General features: G+C 54.1%; 1 protein-coding gene and 1 pseudogene across 1 annotated transcript; both read right to left on the reverse strand.

Annotated features, from left to right (window-relative positions):
* Positions 1–5159: 5159 nt before the first annotated feature.
* BPIFB3 (BPI fold containing family B member 3) lies at positions 5160–22639 on the reverse strand. Its single transcript, XM_077159966.1, has 15 exons — positions 22528–22639; positions 21374–21530; positions 19009–19113; positions 18557–18697; positions 17134–17197; positions 15207–15267; positions 14336–14427; positions 14016–14204; positions 11159–11212; positions 9569–9739; positions 8741–8808; positions 7522–7564; positions 6864–6927; positions 6277–6353; positions 5160–5446 (listed from the first exon to the last, which is right to left on the reverse strand). The coding sequence occupies exons 1-15, from the start codon at positions 22637–22639 to the stop codon at positions 5417–5419; spliced, it is 1428 nt and encodes a 475-aa protein (XP_077016081.1). The 3' UTR covers positions 5160–5416.
* On the reverse strand, positions 11651–12665 carry LOC143683706 (eukaryotic translation initiation factor 3 subunit M pseudogene; annotated as a pseudogene).
* Positions 22640–23643: the final 1004 nt, after the last annotated feature.

Raw genomic sequence — 23643 nt, forward strand, 5'->3', positions numbered from 1 at the left:
ATCCTGAGCATTTCTATCACTCTAGAAACTTCCCTCCTGCCTCTTCGCAGCTCTGCTCCCACCTCCCGTAGGCCGTCACTGCCCCTTCCGAGACCTGCCCATGGCTGCCTCTGTCCCCGGGCCCAGCCCAGCCCCCTTCCCTCAGCATTCCGGGTGGAGCTCCTTCCACCCCCTTCCCAGGCCTCCCTGCCTCCGGGCCTTGCGTGTGCTGCCCTCTCATCCAGAATGCCCTTCTCCCAACTCCACTGATCGAAACCGTGCAGAAATGCCAGCTCCTCCAGAAAGCTTTCCTTGTTAACCCCCACCCCCTCCCCTTCCTCTGGACCCTACACTGAGGTGTCAATACTCTGGACAAACCAGGCTGCACCCCAACAGCTGGGCCAGCAGACAAATGAGGGCCCTTACCCTCCACTGGACTGGAGGCTCCCCCCACCTCCAGCCCCAGCCTAGGTCCCACCTCCATGTTTAACTGATGCCACCCCTGTGAATTCCTGAGGCAGGGGTGTGTGTCTCCCCACCAGGGCCTGCTCTGAAGTTGGGCTGGGATCAAACGGATGTGGCCTTGAAGGGGCTAAGGGCAGGCGTGGCCGAGGTTGAGTCCTGCCAAGCTCTGCCAACATCACCACCGGCTTCTCCTTCTTTGCTGCCAGGCCAGCCCTTCTCTGGGACTCAGTTTCCCTGTCTGCAGAGGAAGCATTGCTGTGATGTTTCGCACATGGGCTCTGGAACAGGCTACAAGATTTGGATTCTGCTCCCAGGTCTCGCCATCCTCTTGGCTGTGAGCTGGTGATTGCACCATCCCAGCCCCTACCCCAGTGTGGTGAGAATCAAGTGACTCGATTCTGCAAAGCACTGAGGACAGGGTCTGGCACACAAAGCATTTCTATCACCCTGGAGACTTCCCTCCCACCACTTTCCAGGCCTACTCCCACCTCCCGTAGGCCGTCACTGCCCCCTCCAAGACCTGCCAGTGGCTGCCTCTGTCCCCCGTGTCCAGCCCAGCCCTCTTCCCTCAGCATTCCAGGTGGGTGCCCAGGAGATGGCAGTTTCATCCTCAGTCCCCGGGTCCTGGCTGGTTCTGGGGGACAGAAGTGCGAGGGACAAGAGGAGCATGAGGAAACGGCTTCTGCTTCAGCCCTGGGCTGTCTTATTCATCTCCATGGGGCTGGGGGGCTTCAGGGGCAGAGACCCCCGGAGTCACTGTGCACCTGCGTTCCCATATCCCCTCTGTCCTTTTAGCTGAGAACAAGCATGTCTCCTCAGGCCTCAGTCTGGCCAACTGCAAAATAGACATAATCACGCCTCCCCGGCAGGGTTGCAGGGATTGCATGGGAAATATCTGGGATGCACCTGGAGCCTCCACAGTGCGGGGCTGGGGGTGGAGTGGGGGCCCAAGAAAGCATCAGCCCCTCCTGCCCGGCCCTCCTAGTGAAGGCAGCCACTGGGTACGAGTACCTTCTGCCCCACCTGCTGTGAGTATGTATTTGCACCAATGGCTTTCCTGCTCAGTGCCTCCGTTTGCCTCTCTGTAAAATGGGGAGATTAGAAATGCCATCTCAAAATGATGATAATGATCTGAGTTAAAGGGACTCCTGGTCCTCCCTCGTTTGACACCTTTGGGACTCCCCATTGCCTGGCACTTCGTAAGTGTGATATAAATGCGTGTTAAACAAATATACTACCTTCCTAAATTGAAATAAAATGCGAAGAGGACAATTGTGCCTTCCTTGCCCCTTGAAGGAGTGGGGACCAAGGCGTGCTGTGAGCTGCAGAGGGTGGCACACCACAGGGTGTTGATTGCCAGCACCCAAGGCTCTATCTGGCCTGCAGTCCTGGGACTAGCCAGGCCCTGGTGGCCCTGAGGCCCACCTGCCCCACCTCCCCTCACCGTCACCCTGTCCTCAGGGGCCCCACGCCGCCCTGGGAGGATTAGTCCAGCCCTGGCACCAAGGAGATCACCCTGGCTTAGCGTCCAAAGACACCTTTGTTCATAGCCAGAGGCAGCAGGTGAGGGAGGCTGGAGGGACATCCGGGTTCCCTGGAAGGAGCCACGCAGGGGGCCACATAGGAGCCATACAGGGGGGGCTTCAGGATTTGAGAAACAGACCCGGCCCTAACACCCAGCCCTTCACTCGGCCCTGCTCTCCCTCTTGGAGTGTCAGCCTGCTGGGGTGCCCTTAACATCGTCTCATATCCCCACCCCACCTCTGTGCACAGGTTCAGAGCCCAGGCTCTCGAGTCAGGCAGACCTGGGTTCACATCTTGACCTTGGCACTTCCTAGCTGTGTGGTCTGGACACTTAACCTCTCTGAGCCTCAGTTTCCTCAAATGCAGAAGGAGAGTAAAAACAGTTCTTACAGGGTGCATGGGTAATTCAGTGGTAGAATGGTCGCGTTCCATGTGGAGACCTGGGTTCGATTCCAGGACCATGCACCACCACCCCACCCAAAAAAAACCTACACACAATAGAGCTAAAAATTAAAAAAAAAAAAAGCATTTTTTAGAAAATCAGGGTTGATTCAAGGAGCTGAGCACTTAGTAAGTGCAAGTATCATCATTTACAGCGGTCAGTGAAAGCCTAGGAATTAGGGCAGAAGGAACCACGATTAGAAGGATCAGGTTCAAATCCTGGCTTTGCCACTTGGGAGCTGCACAGTCCCATTTCTCCAATCCTCAGTCTCTACGTATGCAAAATAGGGTGATGAGACCCATCATTTCCGGTCCTGTGAAAATCAAGTGAGCTAAGGGATAAGTATCTAATGTCATGTCTGGTGTAGAACAGGTGCTTAGCAGAGGTTAGCTGCTCCCCTGTTTTGCACAGACACAGGACACAACACGATGGGGCAGGTGCTGCCCCTGAGCCTTTGCTTGCATGGGAGAGGCACTGACCACACAAACTGGTGAGTGCAAGCCTGGAGCCTGCCCACGGCAGTGAGTGCAAGAGGGGCTGAGAGGCTCCACCAGTGGGGACTGCACATGCCCCATGTGTCAAGGAGGGTAAGAGTGTGCCAGGCACACTTGGGGGAAGGGGTGGGGTGACGAGAGTTCCAGGAAAAGGCAGCCTGGCTCCACATTATTGAGCATTTAGCATGCACTTTAAAGTACTCTTCTCAGTACTTTATGAGGGCTGACTCATTCAATCCTCAAACACCTATGGGGGAGCACATGTCATCCCCATTTCCCAGATGAGGAGCCTGAGGAGCGGTGACAATCGTGCTCCCACTCTGTGCTCCAGGAGGAATCAGCTGAGGCCAAGGCATGGGCAGCCTTGATTGCCAACCCCAGGTGTCTGGAAGATCTCCTGTTGGCAATGAGACTCCAGCCACTGAAGGGCCGTCAGTGGCAGTATCAGATGGCCATGGGAGGTCAAGGACAGGCTGGAGGAGGATGGGATGGAAAAGAGGAGGGTGGGAGGCCAGGGGAGGTGTGGTCTTCACGAGAGATGAGGGGGTGCACTGGGAAGGGCCAAGGCATGGAGAGGAGAGAACAGATGGAGGCATGGTCAGGACGTAGAATAGTGCAGTAATGATAGCTATGTGAGTGCTTCTTATGAGTGAGTCACTATCTTGAGTGCTGATTTAACCCTCAAAAGCTCATTACCATCACCCCCATGTCACTGATGAAAAAAATCAAAGCTCAGAGAGATTAAATAACTTGCCCAAGGCCACATGGCTAGTCAGCAGCCAGGATGGGATTTGCACACAGGCAGCTAGCTCTTGAGCTATCCTGGATAAAGAGTCAGTAGATACCTGGAAGTGAATAAAGAGTTGAAGTTAAACCCCAACATGCCACTCAGCACTGGGTCTAGCATGTAGTAGATACCACTAAATGTAGGATGGGAGGATGGTTGGGAGGGATGAAGTAAGGAAGGAAAGGAGGATGTATGTATGGGTGGATAGACAGGTGGATGGAGGAAGGATGGAAGGATGGATGAATAGATGGACAAATGGATGGAATAGATGGCTGGGTGAATGTGGGGAAGGAGGGATTGGACAAGTGGATGGGAGAGTCGATGGGTGAGGGTGAGGGTGGTGGGACCCAGAGCCCCTCAACATCTCTCTCCTCTCCCCACCAGGTTCAGTGTCAAGCTGGCCTCTTCCTTTGCACATGCCTTTGACGTAAGTCCTGAGAGGGTGAGCAGCAGATGTCAGGGGTGTGTGTGTAAATGGTGGCCGTCTCAGGACAGTGACTGTTGTGATCTCCCAAGGTGATGAAACCTCGCAAAGCTGTCAACGTCTAGAAGCTCACAAAGGTCCAAAGTTCTGGAACTTCACACAAATAATAAAGTCCTCCAACTCAGAAAGTGAATGGATGGATGGATGGATGGATGGATGGATGGATGGATGGATGGATGAGTGAGTAAAATGGAAGAATGGTCTCAGGGCCATTCCTTTTGGTGGACAAACCACGAGATGGGCTCCAACACTCCTCTGCCTGTCCCCCAAGCCCAAATCCTATGAACTAGTTACCAAAGGTGTCATTGACACCTCTTCACTCAAGCCCACTTATAAGTGCCAACTTAGGGCCATTCCTGAAAACCAAGAAGGCCCATCCCAAGCAGTGGGGAAGTGGCCCAGGGACAAGAGGCAGAATTCCTAGATTACTGTTCCAACCCTGCCACTGTGGGGCCTGGACCAGTCAGCTCCTCTGTGGCTTCCATTTCTCCAGCCACGCTAAGAGGATTTGATATAGCTTCGTCCTTAGGTCTGTCTTGAGGTTTGTTCCCATCTGATGTGCAGCAAGTGGGAAGCCCTCCCGGCAGTACTGGGTGTCACTCATCCTTGCATCCTGGGATGCTGTCTCCTTTTCATGCTGGCAAACTCCTATCATCCTTCAAAATTCAGCTCAGATGTCATTTTCCGTGAAACAACCCGAAGTCAGAGACGGAAAGAGACAGACTGAGAAAGACAAGAGAAACCGAATGCAAAAAATAGAAGGATTTAGAGAAGTGGGGTAGCTGAGAGAAAGAAAGAAACACAGAGAGTGCTCTAGGCAGAGGAGGGGAGAAAGGCGGGACAAGGCACAGAGGCTGCCCAGGCCAGCCAGCCAAGTGAGGGACTCAAAGCTGCAATGACAGGCTCAAATCCCTTCTCCTCCCAGGAGCTCCTGTCTGGGAGCCCCTGTGTGACTGGGGAACAAACCAGCCGGGAGGTGCTGAGAATGGGGAGTCGTTTATTGAAAGCTCAGGACTCACCACTGAGACCCCAGAGTCCTCTTTGAAGCAGAGCCTTGTGGCTTGCCCTGCAGTCCCCACCCCAGACCGAGGACAGGGCCAGCATGTTGGGTAGAACTGCATGGATAGGGGATGCTGATGCTGTCACTAATACAGGCTAGGGACTGTGGGGAAACCGAGGCAAAGTGGGCAGATGGACAGACTCTGTCATCAACAGGGAGGGATGGCAGCGTTCTCTCAGCCTCAGGATGCCACGGTCAGCACAACAGCATTCTGCAAGGAGCAATGACTCTCTGTTAGGCCCTCTGTGTCCTGGTGTGCCTGCCGGCCCTGCCACATCCCCGCCCCTGCGGCCATCTCCATGTCCCCCCACCCCCCCACCGGGTGAGCACTACACCTGGAACACAACAGGCATGCATTAAATATCTCGTAAATGAATAAACGGGTGAATGAATAAATGGTGATGAATAAATGACAGCCAGTGTGAGGCAGGTTGCTGACTTTAGGACTTAAGTTGAGACATGCAGGTCCAAGTTTCATTTCTAATTTCAGTGCTAATGAACTGTGTGACTTGGGGCAGGAGTGTGACCTTCCTCAGCTCTGGTCCTTAACCGAGAAGGTGGCACAGAACTCTCTGCTCCACGCACCTCCTGGGCCATTCATCGTACGACTCAAATTTGTTCTGGGTTGAGAAGGATCGCGAGGCCAGGTCTGTGCTCAGCAAGAACAAGCGCCATGATTGATGAGCTCTGTCTGACACAGGCACAGGCTGAGGGAGAGTCAGCTTATGTATCTGCTACCCTGGGCTACAGAAACTGTGGATCTGAGGTCCTGTGGGCTGGAGCGTGTGTCTGAAGTCAGAGGAATAGAACTCTGTGACTGACTGGCAATAGCTGCCATGACATATCTGTATGGGAGATGAGCAACACACTGTGTGCCATCTGTGTGCCATCAAATTAAGTGATGTGGAGTTATCTAGGCAATTTAGAAAATGATGCAGGGACAAGCCAGAGGATGAGGAAAACAGCCCTCAGGCCTTCAAGCAGGGCTCTCCAGAAACAGGCTTAAGTCCCACCTAAGCCACATCTGCCTGGGAAACTCACCTCTATGATCTCCAGAACTGCATTGGCAAAACTGACATTGAGAACTTTAGGCAGAGGAATTCCAACATTCAGTTCCACTAGAAAGAGGGAATGGTTGAATGCAAAGTTATGTGGGTACCCGGGGTAGGACTTGGTGACCCTATTTCTACCACTTTTCACAAGCAGCTGTTTCTCTTCTTGGAAACTCAGTCTTCCCACAGGCAAACTCTTACTTATCCGTAAACCCAAACGACAATGCCCCTTTTCTGTGCTGTCATCCCTAGCTCATCTCAGCAGAGCCTCCTTGTGGTTCCTTCATCCCCTTGTACAACTTGAGTCATCTGTATCCAAATCATTTATTTATATGACTATTTCCCACTGGATTGTGAGCTTGAGGACAGGACCCAGCTCAGATCAGATACCAGGTCCCAGTGCCCTTCATGATGTAGGTGCTAATCAATGTTTGAATAGAAACATTGGTGCATTGATTTCTGCATCTTAGAAACAGGATGATCAGTCCTTCTCTGGCTCTGGTGTTGCTATCAGAACAATGGAGAGAGGCGACAGATTAGACAGTCCCAAATTCAGACAGCACAGGCCAACCGTACCGTTGAGCTTTGGCACATAGGTCGCCCGGATCACGTCACTGAGCCATTCTTCTAAACGGGATGCCTGCAACAGTACAGGTAGGGCTGGGAGATGCGGCTTCATGGGAAGCAGCTCTCCCCGTCCCAGAGGGAAATTCAGAGGCCCAGCTGCCCCAGCCTCCCCCAAACCTGAGGACTCAGCTATCCACCTACAATCCAAAGGAGAACCTCAGATTTAGGCCATTTTCACCCTCGGCCCCATGAGCTTGGAAAGGTCTGCGTAGCCTGGGGTGATATGGGGAGCGGTGCCTGAATAAGAGGGAAGAAGATACACCCAGCTCTAGTAGAACTCTGTGAGGTCAAACCTTAGAACCCTGCCAGTTTAGGAATCCTTCGAATATTCTAGAACCTGAGACGTTCTGAGAATTCAGAACCTCAGAACTCTGTGAGAAGCTGGAACCTTGGGGTTCTGTGAAACTTTGAAATTTTAGAACTTTCTGAGTTGGAGGACTTTATTATTTGTGTGAAGTTCCAGAACTTTGGACCTTTGTGAGCTTCTAGACGTTGACAGCTTTGCGAGGTTTCATCACCTTGGGAGATCACAACAGTCACTGTCCTGAGACGGCCACCATTTACACACACACCCCTGACATCTGCTGCTCACCCTCTCGGGACTTACGTCAAAGGCATGTGCAAAGGAAGAGGCCAGCTTGACACTGAACCTGGTGGGGAGAGGAGAGAGATGTTGAGGGGCTCTGGGTCCCACCACCCTCACCCTCACCCAGCACTGAGCCCCACTCCCAGCCTGCCCCCACCCCAGTGCGCTGGGACCAGCAAGCAGGTCTACAGGTCCAACTCTGCCTCGACTCAGAGACCAGATTTCCTGCCTGTAAAATGGATCTTGAAGGGTCTAACCTTCTTCTGAGACATCATACCCACCCCAGGGACTTTGAGCCTCTGTCTCACGGCTCCCTTCTCGCCCTCTGCTGTTCTACTCTGGGCAAGTGGCAGGATCTCTGACTGAGCGCTGGACATAGGACTCCCTGCATTCAGCAGGTGCTTACTAATGGCAACAACTTGCTGCTGGAGCACAGCTGGCCCAAGTGCAGGTCTGGGGCCAGAGCCCGGATACCCACCTCTACCTCTGAGGCTGAGGCATGGACTGCCACCAGGCGGGGGAGGTGAGCCCAGGCAGCGGGCAAGGCTTCTGCCTGGGGTGGAAATGGGGCGGTGGTAGAACTACGTGGGGGCAGTAGGAGCCTGAGGCACCCGAGAGGGACACTGAGATGGGGTCAGGTGAGCACCGGGTGCCTACAGCTCTGAACAAGCACACCCCAGTGACCTCCGGAAAGCCCCTGCATCCAGGAGAGGGACCTGCAGGAGACCACTGGGCCCAGACTGTGGATATGGTGCCTGGATATGCACGTGCCTTGCAAACTGTAAAGTGCCATGTATGTGTACGGGAGGCTTGGCATCAACATCATTGCTTTGGTTATTAAGATGGTGAGGCCTAATTATTACAGGGGTGGAGGGGAGAGACTAGAGAAATAGCAAGCTGCATGAATTACAAGGCATTCTGCAATATGCAAGGACAGTTATCTCAGCGGTTAGCATCTGGGGCTGATAATTCAGGAACTTGGACTCCATATCCCTGCAGCAGGCTTATCTCCAGGCCAGGTTTTGAGTGGTAAAGGGGTGCAGTGGAAAAAGCCCAGCTCTGGGTCCCAGCTGAGGCGTCTGTAATGGGTTAGCACTGCCCCCCACCCCCAGTCAGGTCCTGAAGACAAGGGTGATGCCGGTAAAACACCTGGAACTTATCTGATATTCAAAAACAAGGAGGTGGTTCCTGCCAGTCCCTAACATTTGCTCCTAAAGGTAAGCCCACCATCCCTCGTTACCGTTCCAGGGACAGGGAGATGTGCAGCTTGGTCGCCGAAGAAGTCAGCTGGGCATTTAGAGTGATAACCTGCATGGGACAACAAGTCAGGGGTTACCCCAAATTCTGTGGAATGAGCTCAAAGGATGGGTCTGCCTTGCAAAGAGGTGGCTGACAAGGGAACGTCCACTATCATCCACTCCCTCCGTGGGCCCTAACTGAGGCCCCACCGTGTGTTAGGCTCCGGGCGGGACACAGGGGCAGTAACATGAAGATTCTGGTTTCAGGAACCAGCGCATTAAAACTGAAGGTGAGCAGTGTCATAGGAGAGGACGCTGTGGGCTGGAAACGCTGGGAGGAGAACCTCGACCCAGCGGGAAAGGCAGAGGATGAGGCAGGAGGGCTTCAAATGCCAACCTCAGGAGCTGGGTAGTGGGGAGCCAGGGCAGAGAGTGAGGAGGGGAGGGACCTGCCTCTGTCTACACGTGTTTGGGAAAACCAGTGGAGAGTGAGATAAGGAGGGCAGCTTGCAAGTGGGGGGCCAGGAGGAAGCTGGAGGGTTGGCCAAGAGACAGGAGCACCAGGGGCTGGTGGGTGGGGAGCAACTCCTGAGGCCCCGAGGAAGAAGAGTGGGCAGGCCTCGAGCTGAGCGCAGTGAGGGAGCAGGCAGGAATCTCGGGGGGGCTCAGATCTCAGCCCTGATGATGAGGGCGGGGGTGGGGGCAGGGTAGGGGCGGGAGACTTCTCGTGCTGTGCCACCACGGGGCCTCCCACCCTGAAATCATCAGCCTGGAGACGGTCATCCCTGCTCAGAGCCCCTGTGTCAGGCCCCCAGCCCCCGGCCACTCACTCCGTTCAGCTCAAAGAGGGCTTCAGGGGCCCCTTTAGGGCCATAGAACTTCACGTGGATGGCAGCTGGGATGGAGACCGTGGCCTTCTTTTTCTGCAGAGTGACCGTGGGTGCTTCCTTCACCCGCAGCGAGAGCAGGAGGTGCTGGTTGGGGGGCAACTTCCCCAGCACCTGGAGAGAGGCAGGAACACAGCAGAGGAGCATGAGGCACCTTAGATACCCCAGTAATCGAATCAGTCAGTCAATCAACAAACCCTCCTTGAGTACCCACTGTGCTGCAGCACCATGCAGAGCACTGAGGTTACAGTATGAACCCCACGGGCCTGCTCCCTGCCCCACAAGGCTGCTATTCTGGTGGGGAGACCCCAAACCATGGAACCATCAAATCTTAGCCTCTCTGTTTGCCTCAGAGTCAATGTCCTCGCTGAGGCCCACAACGCCCTGTGCCATCTGTCCCTTGCCGTCCTCTCCTCTCAATCTCACCTGCCGCCACTTCCCCCTCATTGCTTCATTTCCGAAAATGAAGCAATGGGGCCTTTGCACTTGCTGTTCCCTCTTCCTGGAGTGCTCTTCCCTAGCTGACCCCCTCCCTTCCTTCCTCCAGGCCTCTGCTCAAACGTCGCCTCCCCAGTGAGGACGTCACAGAGGATCCTTCCTAAAAGCTCTACCCCCATTCCTAACCTGTCTTCGCTGCTCCATTCCCTCCACCCAGCTCCTACCCAGTGCCTGGTATGTAGCAGATGCTCAAGGAATATCATTTGACTGGCTGAATGAATTACACAATCAGGAAATTCTGAGTCTCGTAATCACGATATCATAGAATTACAGAAGTGGAAGTTATAAGATCATAAAAGTTTAGAGTCACAGTATCATGGTCCTCAGGACACGAGTCGTGGAATTTGAGAACCAATTTCTCAAGTCCAGGCTCCCAGAGTTGCTGGATCATAAAGAGAGGGAATCACTGGATTCTACTCTCATATGTCCACAGAATCTGGAATCACAGACCAGCCCCAGAGCTGGTGCCATGGGACTCACACACTGCGATGCCAGCCCAGCCTCCCAAGACGAGCCCTGTCTCCTGAACTAAAGGGACACAGCTGGGAAGTGGCTAGTCCAGCCCCCATTGAACAGAAGAGACAGCTGAGCCCAGCCCTGGCAGTCACATACTGATGCCGACTAGGCAAAGCTCTCTAACTCTTCTCCCTTCTCGCCCTTCCTCAAGGCCAGTGCCCTGAGTCTTTTCTCCAGAGACAGAGAAGATCAAGATCAAGATGAAGTAAGGCAGTTGAAGGGAGGCAGCACAGTAACCTGTAAAGAATCCCTGATAGAGAATCAACAACCACAGGGTGAGTCCCCAGTTGACTTCTGGGGCAGCCAAACCCTGGTCCTTTCCTCTCCAAGCAAAATCTGCTATCAGAAAAGGAGATAGTGTTATTCATTCACACTTTAGTATGAATTTGGACTCAATATTCAATCGCAGCTGCCTCGAGAGTTGTCTTGAAAAAGATTTTGGAATTGTATTCAGGTAGAAGCAGGAAAGAGCTGCAGTGACCAAAGTTCACAATTATCTGACATGAGAGAGTCACTCACCTCAGGGACCAAAGCTGCCAGGTCTGTGGTTGTCAGTGGGATGTTGCTGGGAACCTGGGACCAAGATCAAACGGGAGAAGGGGAGGAGGTAAACACAGGGACAGGACAGGAATCCCTCAGCACACACAAGGCAGGTTTATCCACACACACTCCCAATTGCATACACACACCACTGCAAACACCCATGTTTGCTCTATCAGTCATCGATTTCTGAGCACTTAAGACATGCCAGTCAACATTCTAAGGGCTCTGTGTGCCTTTACTCATTTCACCTTCACAATAGCTTAAAGAGGAGGGTGCGGTGATTACCCCCATTTTACAAATGGAAAAAATGAGGCTGCTGCACAGGATCATACAGCTGGTAAGTGCTGGCACCAGAATTTGAAACTGAGCAGGCTAATTCCAGAACTTTTTTTTCAGAGTTCAACTTATAATGATTTACTATGGTTTAGATTTTTTTTTCAAAAAGAACAAAACAATATGCATAAAATTTCAGGTATCAGAAAGACTCAGAAGGTTGTCTTTCACTTGGTTCAAGGTTTGCTTTCAGGCGTTAAGTGTGCCATACAGTTGTTGCTAATGCTGTTTCCTGAATGTCCAATGTATCCTATGACTGACGCCTACTTTCCTCTAGGTCTCATCGATTTCGCAGTGGACTATTTCTCTTCTTACTGCATCAAGAAAAAATGCTTCAACATCATCCGCTCCAATCAGAAGTTCTGGCTGCGTTGCGTCAAAAGAAATTTCCTTATTTTCTACTGCTATTCCCATACAAGTAAGTTTCTGCCATATTTTGTTCATGTAATCACCCAAGTAAATCAATGGAGTCTTAATTATTCTAACAAAACTTGACTAATGATGCCAATTTAGCACTCAGCAAAAATGGTTAAAAGATCATGAATAAGCTCGCCTTCTAAAAACCTGAGTGGTTTTAAAGTAAGAAGGTGGCCAAAAAGAAACGTTTGGATCTTTCAGGGCTCACACAATACTCCTGTGAGCACCGACTCGAGCCTGAGAAGCCCCGTCCTCAGTGCCACTTCCAGGTGATTCCGCCATGACTTTCGAAGCAGCATCACTTTTCCTCCAATCCACAAGTGCCTCATAAAGTAGCCTTAAAAGGCTGTGGTTTTTTTGTTTTGTTTTTTCCAATGGCGAGGTTCCAGTTAGAAATCTATATTCTAACTTGATCCAGCGCAGCCGGAATGTACTGGGTAGCCCCACGGGATGCTGCCACTTTAACGAGGCTGCAATCCCCTGCAGCCGCAGAGATGGGCGCTCTCCTCCCGACCAGCTTTACAGATAGGCTTTCTTGCTTGCCTGGCTCCAGGACGAAGAGGACGGACACCACGCTGTCCATCACACTTTCAACATCTTCATCATCTTCTTTCAGACACACACCCCACAGGCTTCTGCAATCTGAGCGAAGTTTGCATGGAGTCCACTTCCTGAGTTCACTTCTGAAATTTCAGCTCCTTTAGATTCATTCCAGATAAGCTCGAAGCTCAGCAGCCTTTCTCTTTCGGGTTTCATTGCTTCCAGCTTCTGGCTTCCATGGCTTCCTTTCGCAGCTTCTGTGGCTTTCCTTAACTCCAGAACTTTTTAACCATTCTGCCAGAGTTTACAATCCAAGGGCCCAGGGACCACAGCAGACCTCAGGCATTTTTACTTTTGATCCAAACAGTATTTTCAAAACTATAAATTCATTTCTAGTACTGACAGGGCAAAAATTCATATAAATTTGAAGTTCATAAGCATCCATATAAATTTGCTACTTTCTGACTTATAAGTTGGGAAATCTGGCCACACTGGGCCACACCGAGTGGCAGTCACCTGAGAGAGGGAACAGAAGCTCCCCAGTTCACCCCAGTCCCATCAGGTCTGCTTCCCCCGTTCTGCAACCTGCCTGGCCCCCCACGGCCCTGGCATTTGACACCCCTGAACTGCATGTTGACTTCTCAGGATAAACCCACAGACTTACTCTCTCCTTTCAGGACTCCCAGGATGCAGCCTCTGAGGTCCCTCTTTCTCACCACCGTATTCATGCACATGCCCCCATGCCCACAGGCTGTCTGCACACATTCTCTCCTTGCAACCTGTGCCTGGCTTTGACGCCCACCTCCCAGCTCAGGGCCCTAAGCCAACATCCCAGAGGCCTTCAGAGCTCTCTTGGGACCCTGCCTGCAGGAAGTAAGTCATCAACCTCTGCTCCCTTGGACTTGAATTGTAGGTGGGTGTCCAGGAGCTCAGAGCTCCCTGGCTTTGGAAAGGGCTGAGAATAAGAAAATGCCTCTGGATGGGGCCTCTGAGGGGGCCTGGGCCTTCAGGCAGCTGCAGAGGTGAGAGAGGCCAGAATGGAAGCAGGGGGAAGGAGGTGTCTCAGGTCCCTCAGAATGAATGGCTAAGTGACCTTTGGTACTGTCCAATCCTGGTTTTCTTCTCTCCAACTCAAATCTGCTCTTGAAAAAGCCATGGCAATGCTAAACATTCACACTTTAGTATATAGTTGAGTCTTAATTCTTGGAGGGTTCATCTAGTAAGGGATGGCAAATTGGCTTCATTTCATCTGTCAGTTTTAACCTATGAAAGTGACCTCCTGGAGTGCCATGTTGAGAAGGATTGAGAGGTCCCACCTGGGGTCAACCAAGCAAAGGGTGGTGATTGATTGGTAATGTCTGCCACAGTACAGGAGTAGGCAACAGCAGTGCATATGCTATCAACTTGCCCAACTCTCTCCTATCACAGGGAAGAGGGCCCGGCAAAGCTTTACAGGGATGATGTGACTAGGTCAGGACTGGCATCACCCAGGCACAGCAGGGCACGGAGCCCCCACTCGAGCTCCCCCGACCGCCACACTCACCAGCTCAGAGGTGATATCTATGTCAAGGGCACCGCTGGTCTGCAGGAGCCCAAACATGGTGCTGAAGAGGTACACTGGCACCGTCACTTGGGATGTGTGGTCCTCCTTGGGCGGAATCTTGACAGGCTTGGGAGGCTTGGGGGGCTTGGGGAAGTCGATGATGTCACCAGCCACACTCTTCACAATAGGCTGCAGGCGCAGGGGACAGGGCACGGGAGGGTCTCAGGGCTGCTCACCTGCCCAACCGTGACCCAGCAGCAGCCTCCATCAGCATCCCACCTCCACCCCCAGCTGCAGGCAGGGCCCCCGCAGACACTCACGTTGACGTCCAGCTCTATATACTGGTTGGAGATGAGAGGTAGTGTGGCCAGAGAGAATTCCACAGACCCGAGAGCCCCAAGGGGCACCAGGCCTGCACGGGGAGGCAAGGGGAGGAGGGAGAGATGCTGTGAGCCCTGCCCCCAATAACAAAGGCCCCCCACTTCCATTTATTGAGTTCCTTCAGCACTGTACTAAACATTCACTTGGACACTACTCTAATCCCCATTTTACAGAGAAGGAAACTGAGGCTCAGACAGGGGAAGCCACCAGCCCAAGGACACACAAGCCTCAGAGCAGCAAAGGCAGGTTTCACACCCAGGCCTGCCTGTCTTCCGGAGCCCGCTGCCCTGCCTCTCTCACCCACGCCACTCACAGAGATATATCTGCACCAAGTCTTCTACGCTTGCGCTGGTCACGCTTTTTAACCCTTTTCAAAGCCCTTTTGGGAACACAGAAAAGACATCCGTGTCTCTGAACGGCTTAGGGAGACTGGGGTCCCCTGTGGCTATGGGATTGTGGGTTCCTTACTTCAGCTGGGCCCTCGTCATCTTGCCTGTCAGGTGGCAACATTAATAATAGCTGCCTCACGCTTCTGACAGTGCCAGACACACCCCAGGAGCTCAGCAAATGTTGGCCCAAACCGGCGGGGCCTGGGGGTCTCTGAGGCTTCCCGCCCCGCTGAAGCAGCCCCAGCCCGGGCCTCCACCATTGGGCCTTCTCAAAACGGCAGCCCACAGTCTGAGGAGGAAGGAAAAATCCCAGAATTTTGCCCCTTCCCACTATTACCCTTGGGATCCCTGCTCCCTTGGGGTAACTGAAGGGAGGGATAGGAGATGGGGGCAAGGAGGAGGGGGTTGGGCCCCAACTTACTCAGCCCAGTCCCCAGGAGCTCATTGACCACGCCCAGCACACTGTCCACCACGGGGCACAGCTGCGGCCGGAGGAGACCGGAAATACAAAAGTGAACCCCAGCTGGACACAGAGGGCCACTGCGTTTTCTTTAAATGACTTGCTGTGTGGCCCCAGAGACCAAGGCAAGGTGGGATGGAAAGACTCATGGGACACAAACAAGGGGGAAGGCAGCGGAGAGGCTGGAGTCTGGGGCTTTGTCTTAGGGTCTCGGAGGCTGGAGTGGGGGGTGGTGGTGCGGAGTGCCAAGCCCTCTGAGCCCTGCTTCCCAGTGCCACATCAGCCCCATCAGGAAACCCCAGAGAATGCTGGTGGGGGGAGAGGGCAGACACATTTCAGAGCAGTTGGGGCCTGGGGGCAAAGCCTGCAGCTGAGGCGCCTTTGTCTGGAGTCTCAGCCCTCTCCCGCCATGCCCTTGTGGACACTGGGGAGCTAGAGTGCTCTGATTCCCTGGAATTCCTAGAACCACGATCCTGCAAGAGAGGTGTCACCTCCCCTCTACCCAGAGAGTCAGGTCTGGGCCGGGATGGCTGTGAAACAAACCACCACCATTTTGCTGTAAATTTCCTGCGTTGTGAGAACCAAGAGTTCAACTTCCAGAATCCCGAGTCTGGGAATCACAGAACCTGCTGCCCACAGCCCATCAACGCAGGGAGCTCGGATCAAACTCGGAGCCCCAAACTCCAGGGCCTCGGGGGCAGGCATGCCACAGAAATGAGAGAAGGAGGTCAGAAAGGCTCTGTGGGTGGCGGGGGGGGGGGGGCAGCCCCTCTCGGCGCCAGCCGTGTGTGATCCGCAGGAAGGAGGTACAGGGCAGCCTTGGCTGATTGAGCAAGACAAGCCAGAAATCCGATTATTAAGAGAAATCTCCAATTTCTAAATGTTGGCAATTAACTCATTTGAAAAACCTTTTTGAACCACATGAAACCTGTCTTCTGGCCAATCCTCCCAGGGACTCCGGTTAGGGGCTGCAGTGTAAAGGCACCATGCCCCTAAGGTCGGCCCACTTCTCCCACTGAGCTTCTTTTCTGAGTTGGCTTCTTCAGGCCCAGGACGATTGTGCTAACCCCAGGGCCCTCCAGCCAACACCCCCCCCACACACACACACACACATTGCACCCAAGGACCCACAAGGGAGACACAACCAGGACAAGGGTTCAGGAGGCCTGCCTGCCCTTTGCCTGCTCTGCACCTCGGGAGTGGGGGGCGCTTGGGTCAACAGCTTTTCCCGAGTGTGGAGGCAGCTGGGATGCCCTGAGGTGGGGTCTGGGCCCTTGAACAGTTTAATCATTATGTGTTTAGTTTATGGTGTATTAAAAATGTCCATGTGAAAAAACAAAAACTTGCAGTGCTCATCTACCATGTGGGAGACACGGGTTGGATTCCCAGCCCATGTACTTCCCCAAAACAAAACAAACAAACAAAGAAAAATTCAACAAGTGGTGTTGCAATAACGGGATATTCACGTGGAAAGATAATGAATATGACCCCGCCATACAGCATACAAAAAAATTAAAATGTGCATGCGATTGATAAGAAAAGGGCTCAGTTAAAAATCATTCAACCAGTCAATTAAAAAAAATACATAAAGGCAATAATAATGCAAGTGGCAAAAATAGAGCAGGGGGTAAGAAAGAAAAGGGGTTGGAAATTGGGAGCTGGGGACCAGGCTGTGTGGGGCTGCGAAGTGGGGAGGTCTGCGGAGCTGCCATGCCCGCCCACCCGCCCACCAAGGACACAGGATCCAGGCCAGGCTGGGATTATCCGGTGGGCGTGGGAGGGAAGTGCCGCCTAATCCCGACCGGCGCCCGGCTTTACATAAAACTGGGTGGGGGGCGGGGACGGCCCTGGGGGAAGAGGACCCCTGGTCCGAAGCCCCCACACTCACCAGTCCCGGCAGCACCTTGAAGAGCGTCTGTTCCACGACCCCAAAAAGTGACGCCGGCAGCAGCCTGGGCGAAGCGAGACGCGTGAGGGCCTGGCAGTGTTGCGGGAAGGCGGCAGCCCGGACCATGGGGCAGGGAGGGCACTGGGGGTCCGGAGTTTCTCCCCTTTCCTCCCTTAGTGGGACTCCGGAGACCCAGGTTTAAATCCCCCTCCCCCTCACCATGGGAGCCTGGGCAAGTCCCTTCCCCACCGGATCTTCGGTTTCCTTGTCTGCACCATACCCACCTCCTAGAGCTGTTACAGTCGAGATTAAATGGGATTGTCTGTGCATCTGTATACAGTCAGTGCTCAATAAGTGCCTGGACCTTTTGTCTCCCCCAATATTTACAGACAAGTGATGTTTAGGCCTCGAATAGTACTTGGTTCAAAGTGGGGGCTTCAATAAATATTAGTTGGACGAATGAACGAACCAATGAAGGGACAGGATAAGGATGAGAAGTACCTGTAGACGGGCTCAGGTCTGTTTGGGGGCCATCGTGGGGGGAGAGGGGGTGCCAATTAGAGGCCCACAACCTCAGGATCCCATACCATTCCCTGCAGTCTCCCTCCAAGGTCCCCTTTAGCTCGCAGGAATAGAACTGAGGCACTGGAATTTAAAGGACCCCAAGACCCTGCCCAGAATTCCTTTATTAAGGTGCTTATGGAGGGTTTAACCTGGGTAACCCCATTCCTGGGAGCTAATACAAGCCCATCACTAACCAGGGCCCCCCAGCAAAGAACAGGGGAAGGGGAAGGATTTGGCCTGGAATATAGACACGGGAGACAGCGTGTCACGGAACGGAGGGGTAGGTGCGGCTGGAGGTGGGCACAGAGTACCGGGGGGAAAGCCTCCGACCTAATCCCAAGGCCAGCCCCATTTCCATCCCTGACTCAGCCTGTGCATGTGACCTTGGGTAAGCCCTTTGTCCTCTCTGGATGGCAGGGGTCCCACGGGAATGATGATTCAATAGAACTGTAGGGGCAGTGCCTGTGTAAGGACTCAAAGGCATCCGGCAAGCAGGGGCACTCAGAGCCTTCCAGATCATCTCATCCAGGCCCTCAGTACACAGGCGGGGACACTGAGGACGGGGGGGGGGGGGGGGGGGGGGGCGCCAGGCTTCGGGACCTGAGAAGCGGGCGCCCAGGGGTGCGCGGCACCGGCTGCTGCAGGGCCGGGAGTCTTTGTCAGCCGCAGGCCTCGGTCTGCGCCTGCGGGCAGCCGGCTGAACCGGTCGGGGAGCCGGCGGGGAGCGGGTGGGCTCAGGCCCCGCCCATCCGGCTCTGCGGCGAGACCCCGGAGACGCCCAGGTGCGCAGGCGCGCTCACGCAGAGCGGGTCGGACGTGTCGTGGCCGCCCAGCGCGGGCTCGAGGCCCGCAGACTCACCCTGACAGCAGGCTGATGTGGCCCAGGAGCGTGTTGCAGCTCTTGAGGATGAGGATGGGAGTGCCCTGCGAGCTCACGCCCAGCGCCACCCGCGACGACACGTTCACCTCGGCCGCCAGCTGCAGGAGGTCCCCCAGGGGGCTACGAGAGCGGACGGTGGGGGCAGGCCAGGCCGCTGGTACCCCTTGCCCCAGGGCTCCCCCCTTGGCCCCTCCCCCCACCTCCTGCCTCCCAGTCCTACTTAGGAGGGCCCTGTGCGCCCATCCCGAACCCCTTTGGGTGAGGCCCGGGAATGGGACAGGGATCTGTGGGGAGACTGAGTGGATGAGCCTGGGAGGCTGGCCTTCCGCAGTGGGCAGCGGGGCGGGGCTTGGAACAGTAGGGTAAGAGTCTCCAGTGGGGCCGTGGGGGGCGTGGGGAGCAGTGGGTGGAGGTCTCCAGGGCACACTCACCCTGAGCCGTGCAGGCCCACCTTGGTGTGCAGGCCCAGCTGCACCCCAAACCCTGGCAGCAGCTTCAGCGACACCTTTGGTAGTGTGATCTCCTCAATCTTCAGCCTGGATGGGGGCCGGGGTGGGGGGAAGGCCGCTCACTTCCAGACACCCCCCAGGGCCTGCCCCAAAGGGCTGGCAGCCTTCCAGGCCAGGTGGGCCCCAGAACCTCTAACTCACAGATTCAACTGTGGGCACTCAGGCCAGTTACTTCATCTCTCTGGGAAGCAGTTTCCTCATCTGTGAAATGGGGCCAATCCTAGTACCCACCTCGTAGGGATGTTGCAAAGACAAGGTGAGATAACCAGGTGCAGAGCGGGTGCGTCGCCTGCTCAGTGTGGGTCACGTCATCAGTGGAGGCTCAGTGCCTTAGTTTTCTACCCATCCCATCCCTTTGGACACAGCCCTGGTTCAGTCTCTGGCCTGGATCTCTCCAAACCCGCCAGCCCCCAGGCTCACACACACGTACACGCACACAGAAACACACACGCACAATCGAAGGGAGTTCTCAAACACAGCCCCACATAATGCTCGTTACTTACTCTGTCCTCTGAGCCTTTGCTCAGGCTGTTCTCTGTATCTGGAAAACCCTTCCCTTGAACTGCTCCCTACTCTCCTGATTTCAGCGAAGGGACCCTCTCCTCCAGGAAGCCTCCTTCCTGGTTCTCCCACTGGGTCAGAGCTCTGCCAACCCCCCGGCAGCTCCCACATCCTGCCCCAGCTGCCTCCATCACTGCCTTGAGCTCATTGGATGGTTGCAGTGGGCTCTGCTACCCACTCACTGGGTGCTCTTTGTGGCAAGGGTGAGGTCTATTCATGTCTGGGGCCCTAGCCTCACTCAGCGAGGGAATTGGATCAAATAATTTATAATACAAATAATAATAAACATTGTTAATATCATCAAGCACTTGTGTTTGCCGGGCTCTGTAAGCGACTGCTTGACACAGATAAACTCACAATCCTGGAACAGCCCCACAAGGCAGCTGTTAGTAGTGCAATCAGTAAAGGCCACACATCATGGGTTCAAGTCCGGCTCTGTCACTAACTCACTGTGTGACCTTGGGCAGTTCACGTTGCTGCTGTTTCTCAGTTTCCCCATCTGTGAAATTGGGACATCAACTAGACCTACCACAGGGTGGTACGTTGTGAACCTCAGGCAGCGTCAGCCTTCCCCGGGCCCCTTTTCGTACTCCCATGTTCTCTTTTGGGGGTGGACATCCATTCCCCCTGCTGCTGCCATCATCCCATTTCCTCCTGCACAATGGCCCTGCCCCGTGCCCTGGCTGCTGGTCTTTGGCCTTCCCTGGGCCCTGTTGTTTGACCTCCTGATTCACCGTCAGCCATGGACTGGTTCCGCCCACCTTGGGCGAACAGCATGACCTATCATTAAACACGTGGACCCCTTCCTCCTAGCCCTCTCCCCAGCTGGGTAAGCTTGGGCAGGTCACTTCACAGCCCTATCCTCAATTTCCCCATCTGTGAAATAGTTATCCTCCTGGATTCAGTGGGAGAATTCCTTTAAAATGCGTAGGCTAGTGCCAAACACACAGAAAACCTTGGTTCAGTGGTCATCGAGTTATAGAATTAGCTACTATGTATTTTCATTTCTTCATTCAAAAATATGTTTTGAGCACCTTCTGGGTGTCGAGCACTGTTTAGGATGTGGGGACACAGCAGTGAACGAGCCAGACAAAATTCCTGCCCCTCCTGGGGTTTATACTCTAGCAGAGAGACAAGAAACAAGTCAGTAAAATATATGGTGTGCAGGTGGGCGGGCCACGGTGGCTCAGCAGGTAAGAGTGCTTGCCTGCCATGCCCAAGGACCCGGGTTCGGTTCCCGGTGCCTGCCCATGTAAAAAAAAAAAAAAAATATATATATATATATATAATATGCTGTGCAGGAGAGTGAGGTAGACCACAGAGGATGGGAAGGCAGGACAGGGAACAGGAGGGCCTGGCCAGGGTAGGGCTCTTTTGAGCAGAGACCTGAAGGAGGTGAGGGAAGGGCCATGCTAATGCCCGGATTAGCCCAGAGAGCCTAAGCAACTTGCCCCAGGTCACACAGTGATCAAGTGGAAGTGATCCCAGACCTGAAACCCTCAACCTTAGTGGTTTGTGGCTGCTTCTGTCCTGCTGGGCACACAGTACACTCGTTATTTCAGACCTAGATCCTGGGGTTCCCGTCTAGTGCTTCCCTTACCACCCTCACTAGCTGCCAAGAAATTAGAGTGCGTTTGCCGTCTATTCCTTGAGGCAAAGACAAGGCCAGCCTTCCTATAGGGTGTGAAGTGGGTAGCCACTGAGAGGCCCCACTGGAAGGACTCACCCAGAGAGCTCCTGGACGATGCCAAAAACCCCTCCATAGCCCAGCAGGCCGCCTCCTCCAAGCAGCCCTCCTGAGCCCAGGACGCCCTGGTTCACAGACGTAACTGTCCCCAGCACGTTCTGCAGAATGGGCCCCCCGACCAGTGAGTTCTGGATGGCTGCAAATAAGGCAGGGATGGAAAAGTGCTAGGAACCGTTTTCCCACCTCCAGGACACCGGCAACTGCCCCAATCCTCTGAGCCTGGGTGGACCCCATTTTTAATGGAATCAGTCCAGACATTCCACTCAAGTGGGGGTGCCTGCTGAGCCAGAACAGCCTCCTACTCCTACCACAGAGCCCGCAGTCACTTGCTCTGCCTGGCACCTGGGCAGGCTCAGCCAGTTTGTAGAATGAATGGATGAATCCCATGACAACCCCTTCATATTACAGATGGGGAAGCTGAAGCTCAGAGAAGTCAGGCACTTGCCCAAGTCACACAGCAAATCAGGTTTGGGGTCAGTAGTATGACTAGGGCCTCTGACCCCCGGGCACCTTGCAGCACCTAAAGCAGGGGTAGACCCAAAGAACGGGGGCATGGCAGCCACTAGCGGCATGAGTAAGGTAGAGGAGGCCACTGCCACTGTTCCTGGGCACCCAAGCCTAACTCCGTGCCACTCGGGAGAAGGGCAGGACAGAGGGGGTCACCCGTGGAGGCAGAGGGGGTTAGAGCAGGCCACAGTGGCCTCCCTGGGGCATGTCCTATTCACAACTGCTCTACTCTGCCCCTGAGACTGTCCCGCTGAACCATTGGCTCCTGTAGCACCAAATGCCGAGTAGAGTTCCCCCCCCCCCCCCCCAGAAATGTGGAGCAGAGACACTGGTCCAGGCAGCACCCTCCCTTTTGCCCCCTCAACTCCATCCCGGCCCCATCCCTGAGCCAGGTGGCCTCAACCCATGCCTCCCAGAAGAAAGTGGATTAATCACCCATTGGAGACTACAAAGCAAATCTTTAACCCCTTGAAGACAGGCCCCGGGCCCCAGGAAAATATGCCCTTTAAGCAGATGGGAATTGCATCCTGCTCTCATCTGTTCCTTTAAAGCCCATCCTCTAAGGCTGTCTGTGGGGTCATTTCCATGCAGCTGGTTGCCTGACAAGCTGCCCTCCTTGGGCTCACCTTTGCCGAGCTCATCCTTGTCAATCCGAGCGAGTGTGCCCACCGTCTCCAGCAGCCCCTGGCATGGAGTCCCCAGACCCCAGAGGAGAAGCAGGGACCACACCCCCAACATCGTCAGCTGCACACCTTGCAAGGGGCAGAAGCAGGCAATCTGAGGTTCCTCCTCGGGCCTCCGCTTCTCCCCTCCCCATTCCCCACCACCAAGCTGGTGCCCTCCGGCCCACCCAGCACAGCCCAAGTGCAGCTTCACGACCAGGAAAGCCCTCTTCATCCCAGTGGCAGCAGCTCACACGTGTGCCGCACAGCACGGCTTCTAAAGCGCCCTGTAGTCTACAAGGCACTTTCCAAGCCTCTCTCTCATTGGATCCCATTTCACAGAGGGGAAAACTGAGGCTGTGAGAGCTAATCAGTGACAGGGTCAGAATTCGAGGCTGAGTTCATCTGACTTCAAAGTGTCAATCCTCAGTGGCTACAGCTGGTTTCTGGAGGGAGAAATCCAGAGCGCCTCGCCTTTCAGGACTGCAGGGCGGATCTTTATTCCCTGGACCTGCTATCCTGTTGGCTCCTAAGGCCATTTCAGAAGGCGAGGCTGCTTGGGAACGCCCCACACTCAGACTTAGCAGGTCCCGTCTCTTTCCTTCTCCCTCATCTCCACCCTGAACATGGTTGGAGAAAGAAATGGGACATGAGTTGGGAGGCCTTATAAGCCAAAAGGCGTGACTAATTTACTAGTTTCATGGGATTTTTTTCTTTAAGGAATTCCATTTCTGCTCACGCCATCAGATATCCAGCTATCCTTTCATGTCAGCGCTGCTTAAACCCTTCAGTGGCTCCCCTCCGCTCTTGGAATAAAACCCAGACTCCTTGCCATTACCTACAAGGCCCCTGCTTGCCACTTTAATCTCCTGTTCTTCCTTAAACATGCCAAGCGCTTTCCCACCTCAGGGCCTTTGCACCTGCAGTTCCTTCTGTTAGGAAGGTTCTTGTTCATTGCATGACTGATTCTTTATCTTTCAGGTTATGAATAAATGTCACCTCTACAGAAAGGCTTCCTTCCACCACCTTGTCTAAAGAAGTCCTCGGCCATTAAACATCACCCAGAGTATTTCTTTTAAG

This window comes from Tamandua tetradactyla, chromosome 1, assembly GCF_023851605.1.
Source record: "Tamandua tetradactyla isolate mTamTet1 chromosome 1, mTamTet1.pri, whole genome shotgun sequence".
NCBI classification, from domain to species: domain Eukaryota; kingdom Metazoa; phylum Chordata; class Mammalia; order Pilosa; family Myrmecophagidae; genus Tamandua; species Tamandua tetradactyla.

What these genes read in the sequence shown, in the direction of transcription:
- BPIFB3 (XM_077159966.1), bottom strand. Translation starts at nt 22,639, where the DNA reads ATGTTGGGGGTGTGGTCCCTGCTTCTCCTCTGGGGTCTGGGGACTCCA. An exon ending in TCAAGGTGCTGCCGGGACTG is followed by an intron (nt 15,268 to 17,133) that starts GTGAGTGTGGGG and finishes CTCCGGCCGCAG; the next exon opens with CTGTGCCCCGTGGTGGACAG. An exon ending in ATATAGAGCTGGACGTCAAC is followed by an intron (nt 14,205 to 14,335) that starts GTGAGTGTCTGC and finishes CTGCGCCTGCAG; the next exon opens with CCTATTGTGAAGAGTGTGGC.